This window comes from Electrophorus electricus, chromosome 17 (assembly GCF_013358815.1).
Source record: "Electrophorus electricus isolate fEleEle1 chromosome 17, fEleEle1.pri, whole genome shotgun sequence".
In the NCBI taxonomy this organism is placed as follows: domain Eukaryota; kingdom Metazoa; phylum Chordata; class Actinopteri; order Gymnotiformes; family Gymnotidae; genus Electrophorus; species Electrophorus electricus.
The window spans coordinates 17,271,327-17,287,181 of record NC_049551.1 but is presented as its reverse complement, the minus strand read 5'-3'; the positions used below and the strand labels follow the sequence as shown (position 1 = coordinate 17,287,181).

At 48.0% G+C, this 15,855-nt stretch overlaps 1 protein-coding gene across 2 annotated transcripts in view; it reads left to right on the top strand.

Annotated features, from left to right (window-relative positions):
• The window catches only part of zmiz2 (zinc finger, MIZ-type containing 2), a 30,340-nt gene extending 14,561 nt beyond the window's left edge, over positions 1-15,779 (top strand). For both annotated transcript variants that reach the window (XM_035535645.1, XM_035535643.1), the window contains exons 2-19: positions 1,060-1,165; positions 3,856-3,970; positions 4,304-4,497; positions 5,044-5,227; positions 5,802-6,026; positions 6,349-6,543; positions 6,880-6,981; positions 7,260-7,428; positions 7,619-7,760; positions 7,958-8,168; positions 8,323-8,428; positions 8,546-8,703; positions 9,581-9,648; positions 9,862-9,930; positions 10,268-10,512; positions 10,642-10,811; positions 12,816-13,052; positions 13,235-15,779. In XM_035535645.1, the coding sequence (XP_035391538.1) occupies positions 1,116-1,165; positions 3,856-3,970; positions 4,304-4,497; positions 5,044-5,227; positions 5,802-6,026; positions 6,349-6,543; positions 6,880-6,981; positions 7,260-7,428; positions 7,619-7,760; positions 7,958-8,168; positions 8,323-8,428; positions 8,546-8,703; positions 9,581-9,648; positions 9,862-9,930; positions 10,268-10,512; positions 10,642-10,811; positions 12,816-13,052; positions 13,235-13,342 (2,748 nt within the window). In that variant the 5' untranslated portion in view covers positions 1,060-1,115 and the 3' untranslated portion in view covers positions 13,343-15,779. The remainder of the gene's footprint in view (positions 1-1,059; positions 1,166-3,855; positions 3,971-4,303; positions 4,498-5,043; positions 5,228-5,801; positions 6,027-6,348; positions 6,544-6,879; positions 6,982-7,259; positions 7,429-7,618; positions 7,761-7,957; positions 8,169-8,322; positions 8,429-8,545; positions 8,704-9,580; positions 9,649-9,861; positions 9,931-10,267; positions 10,513-10,641; positions 10,812-12,815; positions 13,053-13,234) is intronic.
• The last annotated feature ends 76 nt before the right edge of the window (positions 15,780-15,855 follow it).

The following is a 15,855-nucleotide window of genomic DNA, read 5'->3' as shown; positions in this document are numbered from 1 at the left end:
AGGGAGAGAGAGGAGGGGGGGAGAGTGGGAGTTGGGGGGTGACAGACACTGATGCTGGCAGCAAATTAGCATGTCTGTTAATGGTGCTTACCCCTGAGATAGGAGGCAGACACCGAGGTATCGAACATGGAGTGAAACACAGCCTATGGGGATGGGCTGAATCAAGGGGTGGGTGGGTGGGTGGGTGGGTGTGTGTGTGGGGGGGGGAGGGGCTGAGGGGCAAGCGTTGGGTCTTGTCATCATTAGCCACCACAGTCCACACGCAGACATACACACAAGTCTGTCGAGGATGAGGTATCTCTCCCCGAGCCTCTGTGAATAATTGATGCCGTTATCTTTGAGGAGGGCTCGAATCGCATGCGCTCTACCAGATACTCTGCCTTTTTTTTTCCACACCGCATTTTTGCCTTTCTTTTGAAACCAAAGCGCTATAAATAGCCCCCACCCTGCTCCATGGGCTGGCCGCCCCCCGGTGGAGAGGAGGGGGAGCGCACAGCCGGGCCGTGGCGTGCTGGCGTAGTCCGCAGGCATGCTTGAAAAGCGTCTCGCCTCCGTTCCACTGCCTCTTGGCACCCACACCTTGCCTTTTGTCTTCCTGAGGTTTCCTGCAGAGGACTCTCGCTTACACACACACACACACACACACTCTGAGCGGAGAGAATCCTAGAGAATTCTGTTTTTCTGTGAACACGTCTTTGTGTTAATATCTTGTGTGTGTGTGTATTTAGTGGGGTATCTTTTATTTTAAAGCCGTGATGGGTGGGGTGTCTCCAGCTGGGGGAATGCTCGGTGCGTTTGGGCGGCGTGGGGGTGAACTGAACTGTGTGCCAGTTTTGGGGTACGTGCTGCTTAACCCCCTCACGGCTGCTGCTCTCTGCCGTCGCCGCTAATGTCTCAGTGAGCTTGTGTTCCTCAGTGAGTCATGCCGGAAAAAAAACCTTTGTTTCTGCCAATGTGGTGATTTTTTTTTTCTTTTTTTTGCCCTCTTTGTGTCTCTCACTTGCTCTTGCTCTTTCTCACACTCTCTCTCTCTCTCTCTCTCTCCTCTCTCTCTCACAGACTGCCTGCCAGGTTGAGGTGATTTGGGGTTTGCTCCTGACCCCTGCGTTCCTCCGATGAACCCCATCAACTCCATGAAACCTGCCCTGCCTCCAACGCCACACAGGTGTGTGTGTGTGTGTGTGTGTGTGTGTGTGTGTGTGTGTGTGTGTGTGTGTGTGTGTGTGTGTGTGTGTGTGTGTGTGTGTGTGTGTGTGTGTGTGTGTGTGTGTGTGTGTGTGAACGAACCATGTCCTTTCTCACTTGTCAGTACACTACGTCTCTCCCACTCTCGCTCCCACGCACGTCTTCCTCTGGAATGACACACTGAAGTCTTCCAGTCTCTTGATCTGTCACTCATGTCCTCGTGCCGCGCACGGCGCTCCCTGAAGCTTCACGGAGCCTCGCGCTGGTGGCGCCGCTACCACGCACCGACCCTACTGTCGGCACCTGGGATTCGGTGCAGTGACGCGCGCTCATTGAACGGCTCCCACGCAGGAATCCACAGCACAGCCTAAATTCTCCTCTGAGATATATCGTTGCTTTAATCTCGCTTTCAGGCTTCGTGATTTTCACACTTTCAGCAATTTGGAAAGTCACAACTTGCCTCTGGCGAAAAGGCTTTTCCTGCACACACATAATTAGTTGTATGTTTTATATTAACGAGTATCGTTTCTGAAAACTGGAACTTGACACGTCTGTGTAAGATCTCTTCACTTGTTTGTGCCTCCAACGCTGAGTGACTCGTGTCTGAGTTTCAGAAGGTCATGGAATCCTAGCAAGTACAAGTAATAAAGCCAATGTGAAACACGTTAACGTTAAGCAGCGCTGTTGCAGTTAGTACATTCACTGCAATGGTGTTACCGCCCCCAGAATGCTGTTCTAGACCCTCCCGTTACCCGTCATTGGCCCTGCCTTGGGCCTGCCTCACAGCTGACTTGGATTCCGATAGGCTGTGCTGTAAGTCCTGTTCTGATTGGACGCCTGAGGGTTTGGCAGCAACAGCAGCAGCAGCAGCGAACAACAGCAATTTCCTGTTTCGGTGGTGGCGGGGGATGGGCGACAGTGGGCATCTGGTGGTTTCTGCAAAGAAAAACCTCACTCTCCCCTGGAATGTTCTCTGTGCTGTTGCTGAGCAGCAAGACAGCCTGAATATGGGTGAAACCCCCACCCACCCACCCAATGGCTGCTGCTTATGGTGGCTGTAGGACCTTTTCCTGAGCTGGTATCATCCTATGGAATCCCAGACCCATGACCTTTTAAAGGGATGTTCTCCGCAAACACGGCGATCTATTACACCAACAACCAAACATTTTGACATGTCATTGTGTACTATAACAGAACAGAAAACAAATGGAACCATACAGGGCTCGCATTGTCTTCATAAACAATAACATTTAACAAAAATGTGAAACCAATGATTCTTTGTATCACAAGAATTTGTAAAATTACATAATGAATCATTTCAGAGATCAGAGTACTTTTGTAAGTAGGAGACTTGTGAGCAGAGAGGTCATTCTCAGAGTCTTTACTGTTTAGCTTTGGAGTTCAGAAGGAATATTCATTTCTATGTAGCCAGCACTGGTAAGAGATATTGTACCAGTCTCGTCTCGTCTCATCTCATCACTGGTGGTGTAATGGTTTTCCTATCAACACTGGTTTCATTAAAATATATAAAATCATGAGGTGAAATAGTGTTAACTCTCCATCTGTTGCAGTAGATAGAGCCTGCAGATACAGTTACAGTCACAGTTGGCATCCAGTGTCTGTTTTAATGTCAAATAGTTTGTCTTCCTTTTATTGCTTTGTTTTCCTGTTTAGCAAGAAAAAAGTTTTTGGATTTTTAAAAAAAAGAAAGTTTTATTAAAGGTTTGTTTTGAATGCAGATGCTAACTATCCACCAGGGTCACTACACTGTAGTAAATAGTATTTATTCAGAAAATGTAGTATTTCAGCTATGGAGCTTTTGGTTATTTAGTTCTTAATTTAAAAATAATGTTAGTGATGTGTCCAAAAACTGCGGTGACCTCTCAGCCCAGCAGGGCAGTGTCGCCATTTAACCTCTGGAACCACGTACCTGGACATCCTTCAGGAGTTTGGGGGTTTTGGGCTGGTAATAGTGTTACTATAGTAATATAGAGCGTAACACACAGTAACAGCATCCATGTGTAACACACACTGTTCATTTTTTGCAGCTGTTTTTTTCACTGCAGTGTCTAATGTAGTTTGGCTAATTTTGGAAACATTAAATGAGACCAATCTGGTTTGATCCAGTTATACAGAAAACAGTAGGTACACACTCTCTCTCTCACTCACACACACACACACACACACACACACACACACACACACACACACACACACACACACACAGCCTCCTCTCCCTTGGCATTGCTACTCTTTCCTGTCTCTAAGTGACTGTAGTCGCCATGGAAACATTGTTCCGAGCACCTCTAGAGCATGTGGCTGTGACACATTGAAGTCTCACAAAGACATGAACACACAAACATGCACACACATGCGCACACTCTTACACGTTCTCTCCCACTCTTTTCTGTTTCTCTCTCTCTCTCCCCCTCTCCACCCTCAGTACGTTTAGCACCATATGTAAGTATCATTCAAAGACATGAAAATCCAGCATCTCATCTCAGATTGGCTTCAGATTCCACAATCAGAGCTTCTGTGGCGGATCTGCCTTCTGTCTGCTCACGTTCAGAGAGAGCAGAGTAAACACAGGGGGAGAAGAAATTTGAATGATAGTTCCCCCTTTCTCTCGCCACCCCCCCCCCTTATTCTTGCGTCCTCACCCCCCTGTAGTGACGGCTCTTACCCCTATGACCCAGCGTCCTGGCAGCAAGGCTCCAACCAGCCCCCTGGCTCCCTCTCCGTGGTAACCACTGTGTGGGGGGTTACCAGTCCTTCACCTAGCCAGGTAAGCCTGACACTTGACCTCACCCTGTCCAGAGTGCCCCTCACAGCTGAGCATGTTCATTACATTCTGTCATTCTGTTGGCTTATATTGTTGGAAATTGATTTCTTTTTTTATGTCAGTTTCTTTAAAATATAATTTATTTACAAAATATATAGCAGATTTATCTCCTGAATGTGTCAGTCTGACAGTGTGAGAAACACAGGTGAATTAAGTATAAAACACTATCTCTCGCTCTCTCTTTTTTCTTTTTCTGTATGTCTGACTCTCCTCTCTCTCTCTCTCTCTCTCTCTCTCTCTCTCTCTCTCCCCCCTCCCCCCCCCCCCCAATACCAGGTTTTTGGCGCTCCCATGGGCCCTGGTGGTAACTCGGCTGGTGGTCACATGATGCCCGGTAATAGTCCTGGTATGAGCTCGCCCCAGTTCATGGGGCAGCAGGGCTACCCAGAGCCCAACAAGGGCTACATGCAGCAAGGCATGTATGGGCGGCCCAGCGGGGGCTACCCCGCGGGGCCCACCTATGGGGGCAGGTGAGCGCAGGACACAGCCCTGCTGTTGATGCCATGGTGTGTGTGTGTGTGTGTGTGTGTTTTCACATGTGTTTGGGCTATAAGGGTTGGGGGTGGAGTGTGACGTCAGAGTGCTAGCTGGCCGTCACTACAGTAGGGAGGATGAGGAGGCTTTTAGCACTGTCCGTGGGAGAGCGGGAGTCCCGCCCCCGCGGTGACTCGCCTCCCGCCCACACACACACACGCACACACACACACACACACACACCACAGCTGCCTTTTTCCCCAGGAGTGATTTGCATAGTAATACATCCTCTGAATCACCCACTCAGGACACTTCATTTTGCTCGATGAAACGTAGCAATGATCTGGCTCCTGTGCTGTACAGCAACCCCTGTAATCAGTCAGGCTTATGCCACGCCCATCCTCTGACCACGCCCATCCTCTGGTCACACCCCCCTCTGACTGCGGCCGTGCAGCATCTCCAGCCTGGTGATGCTAATCAGTGGGTGTGACAGCTTGTTTTATTGTGTGTGTGTCTGTGTGTGTGTGTTTCCCCTCTCTTAGTTATCCCAACAATGGCGGTGGCTCCCTGGGGATGCCCCCTCACGGAGTCCGCCCCCCCACCGACTTTACCCAAGCCGCCGCCGCAGCCGCCGTGGCTGCCGCCGCCGCCACAGCAACCGCCACCGCCACAGCGACCGTGGCTGCCATCCAGGAGAAGCAAAACCAGGAAATGAACTACGGCCCTGTAAGCGGCATCTCTACCTTTGGTGACCAGCAGGTCCTCAGTGTTGTGTCTCAGCCCAGAGAATTACATCACCACTTAATCAAGCCCCCAGTGGCCTTCACATCAACCCTTTTTACTTTTAATACTAATCCCCCAGGGAAACAGACCCACTGGGTTCTGGGCTACTGGTATAAAACCTGCTGTTTTTAGCTCCTGTTTCTTATGGTGGACATGCTGTGATCTAGGACGAGTGGGCCGCTGTGTGGAGACATGTCTCACCCTGCCTTTCTGCTCAGTTCGCCCCCTGCTGGCACAACCTGCAATGTCCATTTTCATTGCAAAAACATGGTTTTAATTAATGTAACAATGGGTATATATTTTTGCCCGGACCCTCCCATGTCCCCATGGTAACCGCAGACCCCAACAGCAACAGATCCCTTCATCACTGCATGGGGGAAGGGAATGAGGACAGATTTGATCATTGGAGCTTTGGACCTTCTGTTCCGGTGGACATACCCCCTCATACCCCCCACCTGATCTAATGAACGTGGAGACTGGTTGGTTTATTTATTTTTTTTGTTTGTTTGTCTTGTAGATGGGTGGTGCTTCCTCTTATAACACCCAGTTCCTGTCGCATTCGGGGCCACGTGGACCACCTGGCATGGCCCCCTCCGGGATGGTGGGCTCCAGGCCCCCGTCCATGGGACCCATGTACCCCTCCCAGGGCCAGCGGCTGCCCCAGCATGCTGGTTACCCGGGGGGCCAGCAGGGACCCCCGCCGCGACACCAGCAGGGCTTGAAACGCCCCTACAACTCTGAGGTAAGAAAGGGCGAGATGTTAGCATAGCCATCTTTGGGCCATAGTCATGTGAACGCCAGTGGGTCATTCTAAATATTAACTGTGTACAGTATTCATATTCCTCCAAGTAAACTGGTAAATATTCTCCTTTCACAATGAATCAGCACAAGAATCTCACTTGTGATTCCCCATGTAAGGTTTTCATGGCCATTAACGCTGACCAGTGATCAGTATCCCTCCTTGGAGATATTTTGTTAAATATTCACGCAGATCCACAGGATTTAAGCATACCAAGTTCAGCCACGTGATTCTCGCCTGACTCTCTGTTCCCTCCGTCCCGCAGGGGTTCCCGGGGCAACAGTACGGCTCGGGGATGGGGCCGGCAGGTCCGTACCCCGGGCAGGCAATGCAGTACCATGGGCCCGGTCCCCAGCGCTCCGCCTCCTCACCCTCCTACACAGGCCACAGGATGGCACTGCAGCAGACCAGCATGGGCCAGTACCCTGCCGGACCAGGCAACCCCGGCCAGTACTACAAGGTGAGGTGGTGCGGGGATCACCAGCCAGGGTTAACCTCTCTGCAGCTGGCCCGCACAGCCGCCCACAGAGGCGGGCCGGATTGGGTTCTGTGGTCAGCGGCTTCTCGCTGCTGCACTCACAGATCAAACTCGTGGAATGTGATGCTTGCAGCTGAATTCTGCATGTGAAGGTCTTGTAGTCGTCACCTGCAGCAGGACACTAGTCTGGGATTTCCACAGAAAGCACTGCTGCCCAGTTGCCACCTCTGGTGGTGTTACGATTGTGTTGCAGTGCAGGTCGTTAGTAAGCACAGTCTAACGTGGCCTCCTGCGTGACTCTGGTTGTTTGTTTCCCAGGCGGAGCAGTTCAACGGACAGGGTAACAACCACGGTAGCCTAACAGCGGGAGTGGCAGGAGGCGGAGGGTACACCACCTTTAACCAAGCGACTGTCAATGGGGTCAGTAATGTTTCTCCCTCTCCATGCTCCAAGCGAGTTCACCCTTGGCAGGAGCAGGCGGTTAATGTTTTACCATTCCAGGAGTAGCGTGGTCGGACCTTGTCCGCCGGGCCCAAGCTGCAGCACTCCCCCAAACATGTTCATCACATCGGTGTGGTTCAGATGGGCTAACCGCCTCATCCGTTATTAGCACTGCCAGCGTGTGCCATCACTTCACACAGCCCTGGTGAGACAGCTGATGTGTGACTGGCATGTGTGTTTTTCCCTTTCACACGCAGCCCGGGCGGGCGATGTCTGGATACCCCAGCTCACCCCTCCCAGGAAATCCTACCCCTCCCATGACCCCTGGCAGCGCCGTGCCACCCTACATGTCTCCCGGACAGGACGTGAAGTCTCCCTTCCTCTCCGATGTCAAGCCCAACATCAACTCGATGCAGCCCCCTACAGGTACAATTGGGGTTGCCATATCTTGCATGGTTTTTTTTCCTTTTCACTCCCCATGTTTGGAGATGAGAAGTGCCTCACATTCTCAGAGCCAGAAACACAAATCACTGTAGCTAACACACGGAAGCTTCCAGAACTGGTTGGTGCACATGTTGTTGCATTTATCTGTGTCGCCCCTTTAAACCGTTGCTAGGCAACCCGAGTGATGACCTGCGACTGACCTTCCCCGTGCGGGATGGGGTCGTGCTAGAGCCTTTCCGCCTGGAGCACAACCTCGCTGTCAGCAACCACGTCTTCCAGCTGCGGGACTCCGTCTACAAGACACTCATGATGAGGTCGGACACGCCTGTCATGGCGCTTTGGAATGTTGTGGTTCAGGACATTGCTTCAGTGCACATACTTTTGTCACATACTTGCACACGTTCATGCGCATGTACGTGTGTGCGTAGAGTTTTAGCGTGTGTGTCTACTGTGGTATGTGTGGTATTTGTGTACCTGCTGGTACTGACGAAAGCTTGGCATGGATTCCCAGGCCAGACCTGGAGTTGCAGTTTAAGTGCTACCATCACGAGGACCGGCAGATGAACACCAACTGGCCGGCCTCGGTGCAGGTCAGCGTCAATGCCACACCCCTCACCATTGAGCGCGGCGACAACAAGACGTCCCACAAGCCCCTCTATCTGAAACACGTGTGCCAGCCAGGACGCAACACCATCCAGATCACTGTCACCGCCTGCTGCTGTGTAAGTGTGTGTGAGTGTGTGTGAGAGAGAGAGGGAGAGATCATCCTTTATAATAATCGTAACACTGATGATTTTGCAAAAACTGCCTTTATTGTGATGCTGCCTAACTCACGTTTAATATGGTACACCCCTCTCTGTCTGTCTGTCTCTCCAGTCTCATCTGTTCGTGCTGCAGCTGGTCCATCGGCCATCTGTGCGTTCTGTGCTACAGGGCCTGATGAAGAAGAGGCTCCTGCCTGCTGAACACTGTGTCACAAAGAGTGAGTTTTTATCCCACCCTCTCTCCTTACACCTCCCACTAACTCTAATCTCACCCTCTATCCTAGCCCCACCTCTGCGTGGTTCTCATGGTGCATTTTGTGCCCTTCCCTCTCCAGTCAAGAGGAACTTTAGTAGTGGGACCATCCCGGGCACCCCCGGCTTGAACGGCGAGGACGGCGTTGAGCAGACGGCCATCAAAGTCTCCCTCAAGTGTCCCATCACCTTCCGCCGCATCCAGCTACCTGCCCGCGGCCATGACTGCCGACACATACAGGTGAGTCCCGCTACGTCCAACCCCAGCGGTGCACCACCAGGTGATGCACGCCACTCCCAGTCCTTGCTCCCAGTTTCTCACTTGCTCCCAGCTTCCCAGTTTCTCACTGAAAGATAATCATGAAAAAAAAAAACATTGATACGTCAATATTTGTGCAGTATACCGTGGGGGGATTTTGGGTGGTTTGAATGTGTGCAGACTGTAAACCCATCAGGAGCCAGTGTACAAGGGTTATTTATGGCACTGTTGGTTGGTTTTTAGAACTAGTAGTTTGATCACTGGTTACTCTAAAATGAGTGAGAGGACTCAATGTGAATGTGTGCTGTAGTGGTACAGCCACATTAAAACCACGCACTGGATTTATTAATAACAGGATGGTAAACCGGATGTATGCTTCCAGGAACCATATTACTGATGCGACCCCTCAGAAACTTGTTACGAAAGGCCAGTCGTGACAGAACTGTTCACCGGTCAGCACTTATGTAATGGTTACATACCGATAGATTACCTACGTCATCACTACGGCGTTAAAAGCAACACCAATGAACTTAACCACCATTAAAAACATTAGCCAGATAATGACTCCCAAATAGATGCGTCATTAGATTAATAATGGGTTCAAAAACAACTAGTCATCCCGTTCCAGTTTACGTTTGAGTCTCTGAAGGCTGTCAGCGTTATTAAATAATCCACTTTTATCGTCGGTGACGCATGCCCGCGTCTCTGAACGTTCTCGTTGTTAGTTTGGTTGGACGTGAGCGGATCGTGCGATAATAGCATCCTCTGCTGGTTGAGGCGAGCTGTTGAAGAATTCCCACCACAGCTTTGAACATGTAAAAGTGTCTGGTGTGTGCTCGTCTCTCCTCCCCACCTGCAGTGCTTCGACCTGGAGTCTTACCTGCAGTTGAACTGTGAGAGAGGGACCTGGCGCTGTCCTGTGTGCAAGTAAGACACACATTTTTAGCCCACCATCTTCCACTGTTATAACACTGTCCCATATAGGTCAGCTGTTATTTAACACAGTATATAGTTCTCCAGCCTTTTGAGATGCATCGTAAAATGTATTTTAGATGCCAAAATTAGGTATGTTAAGGTGGTGTTTGTTTGTTTGCGTAGTTATTTACATTAACGGTTTTCATTTGTCCCTGGTGTTTGCAGTAAGACTGCTCTTCTGGAGGGACTGGAAGTGGATCAGTACATGTTGGGCATCCTCATTTACATCCAGAAGTGAGATTTTCTGAGTTTACATTTTTTCTATATATATATATATATATATATATATAGATATATATATATATATATATATATATATATATATATATATATATAGATATATATATATATATATATATATATAGATATATATTTATTTATTTATTTAAACCATGGCTCACTAATCTATACATAAATATGCTGACTTCCTTACACAGCCTCAAGGTCACAGCAAGACACACCTTGTTATCTTCTGTATTTTAATAGAGTCTTAAACAGCTTTGTACTGCCCTGCAGAAGCGGGATGTTGAGTGAGGAGCCTCACGTTCATGTTCTCTTGCCCTTCGAGCAGTTCAGACTACGAGGAAATCACCATCGATCCAGTGTGCAGCTGGAAGCCGGTCCCAGTCAAGCCTGACCTGCACATCAAGGAGGATCCGGACGGTCCGGCCCTGAAGCGCTGCCGCACCCTCAGCCCCAGTCACATGATCCTACCTAGCGTCATGGAGATGATCGCTGCGCTGGGTCCGGCCTCCTCGCCCTACCAGTCTCTACCACAAGGTGGCAGCAGCAACACACCAGATTACCCCAGCCAAGGTAGAACAACTTTATTATTGTTGTTGATTTTTGAGTGGTGCAATAATGTTAATGGCCTGTAAGTCTTGCTTGCGGGTGCAGCCTGTATGCTGACGCTCATCACATCACCTTGTGTTCCCTGTCTCTCAGCTGGTTCAGGATACTCCAACCAGCCAGGCTTCTCGGATTTCCCCAATGCTCCTGGCACTCCGACCCTGGGGGAGTTTGCCTCAGGTCCCCCTCCCCTCTCCTACCAGGCGGACTTACCTAGTGGCCTCCTGACCCCTGAAAAGCCCATGGGTCACCCCATGTCTGGCCAGGTAGAATGTCTCTCCTGTTTTCACTCCACTACATTACACTTCCACCAGGTATTTTCATTTTGTCACACCTAATATAAACGCTCCGCCGCAGGACACGAGTCTGTTCAAGTGCACCTCCAATTTTATGTTAATTTTTAAACGATTTGAACTTATATACTTTAACACTAGTCATCTGAAATTGTACAAATTGAAGTAGACACTTGGCCCAAGACGTTAATTCACATCCAGGCTTTAATTTCCATATTTGAGTTTATCTAAAGGCTCTTTATTTTGGGGGTTTATAACATGTATTTGGATGCTGTACATTTCGTGATTTCATGAGATAAAGTGAACAGTTTTGTGCATATAAATGAAATGACTGAGGCGCTTACACTGTATTTTCCACTAGGTGTCCTCAACATCTCCAAAGTGCCCAGAAACCTCTATAAATGCACAAAACATCATCAGTCACATTGAGTGTGCAAGATTTTTTTTCTAAAACAATGTTCGGCAACTTAGTAAAAGACAATATTATCTTCATTGTTAAAAGGCTAAACAATATTGGTTTAATTGCTAATAGGCTATGAGGTTATGCTGGGGAAGATACTGTAATACTGTAAATGCTGTAATAGTACATGTTCTCTTATGGACAGACATTAATTTAGACTTGCAAGGAAGCAATATGAAATTTTTCCAGCAGGAGGCATTTGCGTTAAACATCATAGTACATACTAGAAACCACTGACCCGTCCCTCAGCTTCCAGCTCATAACTCACCCAAACAACTACACATAAACTTCAGCTAAAGAAAGACTCTTCCTTTCCATGATGTCCAAAAGGATTGGGGATCAAATTATCCACTAAAAAATACCCATGACTGCATCAGTTTCACCACACATTGTCTCATGCTTGCACTACTGCATGTCTCTAGAGTGCACAGGTGACGTGGTGTTGTGCGCATTGTTCTCACTCACTCAGTGAGCCAGCTACGTTTTCAGCTAAGGGAGCGCCACTTGTTGAAACAGTTGCCAATCACTCTGGTTGTGTCTGGTGAACACTTGTGAAGTAATCCGATACCCGCATTCCACCCCCCACACCTTGGTATTTATAGGTGTGAACTAGCCTCACTCAAAGAAAACAGCTGTTTATGGCCCCACAGCAACCACAGAATCTAAGAGGAGGGGTTTAGCTTCCCATTCAGGAACATTGCCTCGTCAGTAACGTGCCTTGTATGGTAACTAGAGACGTGAGCAAGCAAATAATGAACTTTACCAACATTCTATATACTATTTAAACATGTCACAGATGCTTTGATGGTAATTTAATTCTATGACAATCTGATATCAGAACATTTTCTAAAGCCTTTTAAAAGCACAGGCATTGTTATGGAAACAAGAAGAACACTGTATATTCAGTGTGGGATTTCTGGCCTACGGCTGAAAACTGGTATGCAGGTAGTTTATAAGAGCTCTAAGAAATTTGATGTGGCTGGATGTACTGTATTTTGAAAATATTCAGTGATTTAATTTTAGCATACTAGAACGGGCGCGGTGCAAAATTGGTTAACAGTCTCTACACACGCATGCGTGGGTTTGGTAACGCGTCAACCCAGCTGAAAAGAACCACATGTAACTTCACTCCCTAATGACGAATACTGCTACTTTTATGTACTGCGTGTAGCTCCACTCCCTAATGGTAAATATTCCTACTGTATGCTGTAATTCTGCTACTGTATGCTGTAATTCTGCTACTGTATGCTGTAATTCTGCTGGGCTTTGGTTGTCAAACGTAATGAAAGTAGGTAACAAGGCTCTGTGGGCTACGCGGGAGTGTAGGCCACTGCACGGCTAGCTGCTCCGCCCACCACGTCATCGATAGCAGCTCCTCTCGACTCCAGCGGGTTGTGCCTGCTCCCCCATTCCCTGGGGAGGAGGTGCACACAGAGCTACCACCCCCCCACCCCCATTGTGTTTCATGGTCTCACAATCACCTCTCCTGCCCCACCTCTGTGTCCTTCTCCCTGTAGATGCCTCACTCTAGTCGCATGGATCCTTCCCACAACCCCTTGCAGCAGCAGCCGCCGCCTCCACCGCCACAGCAGCCGCCGCCGCAGCACCAAGCCCTGCACGGCACATCCAGCCTGGGTGGTCCCGCCGGGCCCATGCACCCCCGCGGCTCCACCCAGAACCCCAGGCTACACACGGACAGCTTCGGCCTGGCCGGCCCCGGGGGGCCGGGCGACGTCGCCGAGCCCGCCCTTGATGTGAGTCACAGCTGATTTATTGCATGTTTCAGTTTGTAGTGTCCGTGTCAGGGCACACGGTGTATTGTGCTCGTTTTGGTGTGTGAAGATGTTTACACTAGGGAGCGCTGGGGCTGGTCCCAGCTCTCTGATTGGCTGGACAAGCTGTGCATGCTAACACCATCTCTTCTCTTCTTCTACAGCTGCTCCCCGAGCTCACGAACCCGGACGAACTGCTGTCCTACCTGGGCCCGCCCGACCTCCCCAACAACAGCAACGACGACCTGCTCTCACTGTTCGAGAGCAACTGAGCATGCTCACCGCTTCCACACCACCTCCAGCTAAGCCACACTGTCCTAGAAAAAATAAAAACAACAACAAAAAAACCCACAAAATAACAAAAACAAAAAAAAAAAACACCACCCCCCTTCCCCACACACACTCAGCACACAGTTAGGAAACTTGCGGCTGTGGTCCGGGGGTCCCTCACATATGTTTGAGTCTAATTCTTTGCCCACCATGTTCCTTTGAGACTGGAATGCAGTAATTCTTGTGGCAAGGAAGATGTAGAAGATATTTTAATGTGACATTGTTACTGTTAGTCTGCCTCCCAAACTGTCAAGATTTTATTGTGATTTTTTTTTTTTTTTTTTTTTTGGTTTTTTTTTTGGTTTTGTTGTTCTTTTAAATTTTAATTAAAAGTCTTTCATCAGATTTTTGCCTCCTGCAAAACCCATTTGTAGAAAAAGCACCTCATCTGATGTTGGACTTGTGCTTGGTGTAAATTACTTTGGGAGGAGCACAAAGCTGTTTTGGGATTGGCTCATCTCCACGTGTCACATGTTTAAATCAAGTGTAAAGTCGTACTCGCAGTCTTTTGAACTCCTGTATTTGTGGATGCAGAGAAGGAGGGCCGAGTTTTCTAAAGCTATGAGCTCCGTCAAGGACGATCCAGGGAAAAGCCAAAATAGTTCTTACCTCGGTTGTGGAGCTGAACACAGGGAAGAGCTGAACGCAAACAGACCCTGCAGACACACGAGACACAGACACGCCTTACCTCAACAGGTTCAAACGAACACCCACCAGTAAGCTAGCACCCTTCCCAGTATATGTCCTCCCTTTTACTTGATCTCACCAACTTCTACTTTTACTTGAAGTCCAAGAGTTTGTACTTTGTTAGACGACGCCTCTTCGCAAAACCCATGCCCCCCCCCACCGCCATTGTCTGGAGATGCAGTCACAAAATGCATCTCACAGTAGCAACAAGGGAATGTACTGTATACATATAATGTATCGCACAATGTTGCCAAAACACCGTGGAAGAACGCTCTATCTAGAGGCAGGCCTCTGAGAACTGCAGTCTCCTGCGGCTGCTGGAGATGAGAGGGAACGCGCTCAGTCCGCAGGAGTGTGTTTACTCCAGATGAAAGCATATATTCAGCCACTGACTAGAAGAAGCACACGCGAGCGTGCACACACACACACCTCTTTTAGCTGCATCCAGTGTCTGGCGCATCTTCGCTCTCTGGTCCACTCTTCCTTATCTCTCTCTGCATTTTTGCTCTGTCTTTCATTCTTTTCTCCTCCCCCTTAAATAACTTTGTCTTCCTGCCCAAAGTCTTGTGCTTGATTGCACTTCTCTCTCACACAAGGCGGGAGAAGAAGGAAAAAACACTTGGCATTGATTGTTCCCCCTTTATCACCATTTTAAGTTTGCCACGTGGATTTTGGTTCCTTTTTTTGATGCACGAGAGTGTCAGTACTCAGTACGTGGAGGGCCTTGCAGATAAACCGCTGATTCAGTAGAGGAAAAAGTGCAAACAAAAGGAAGTGTCTCAGAGCACAAGTAACTATCCAATCATATACTGTAGACAGGGTATATTATACATACATACTGACACAAACGCTCTCTCAAAGCAACTCTGAATAAGGACAGTCATTTCCCAGTGAGTTGTACGGTTTTGTCTAGTCTGTGATTTCAGCCTCCTGATGGTCTGAAGGCAATATGTAACCCTGTTATGGACGAAGAGCAATTAAGGATCTGTGTTGAAAATATGTACAGACATAAGATTATTATTGTTACAGGTGTGAACACTCTTTACCCCATGATATTAAAATACACATACAAACACACTTTAAACACTATGACATTAAATTTGTCAGATATGCTCGTGTTGCATTTCCTTTCTATGCTTTCCTTTTCTGTTCAGTTGAAAAAGTTGATGGAGAGATGGAGCAGCTCCCACCCTGTTTCTTGTCCTAGTTTATTATTTATAATTGCTCTCTGGACCCTGTCAGCTATGTGCAGTTTGTATCATAACAATCCAGGGAGTGTCAGGAGTTACTGGATGTGCAATTGTTTTGAAGACATTTGTGTATCATACAATTTTATCTTTGATTATATAATTATTGTTATAATAATTATAAAGATAATTGGTGGACCTGTATGCATCTCTCTGTGTGTTATCTAGCAAAGTTTATGAATTTGTTTAAAAAAAAAAAGTTAATTTCACCATCATATCTGTGACTTTGAAGGTTTTCAATAAGAGAGCTGAGAGACTTCGTTGAGACCAGCACCAAGTCACACAAACTGTTAATCAAGCTGTTTTGAAAAATGTTTGACTGTCATGTGTAGGTGAATCTTTAAGTTCTGACAATTGAATTAAACTTGTAAAATTGAAATCATTTTGTTTTTCTAAAGATGTGAAATATTTCCATTATGTTTTTTAAGTAAAGACTTAAGCCCCATTGTGTTCCGTTTCATTCTTTGAAGTCATGATTAGTGTTGCTGCTTTCTGTCTGCCGGCTGCGGTAAAATCCAGCC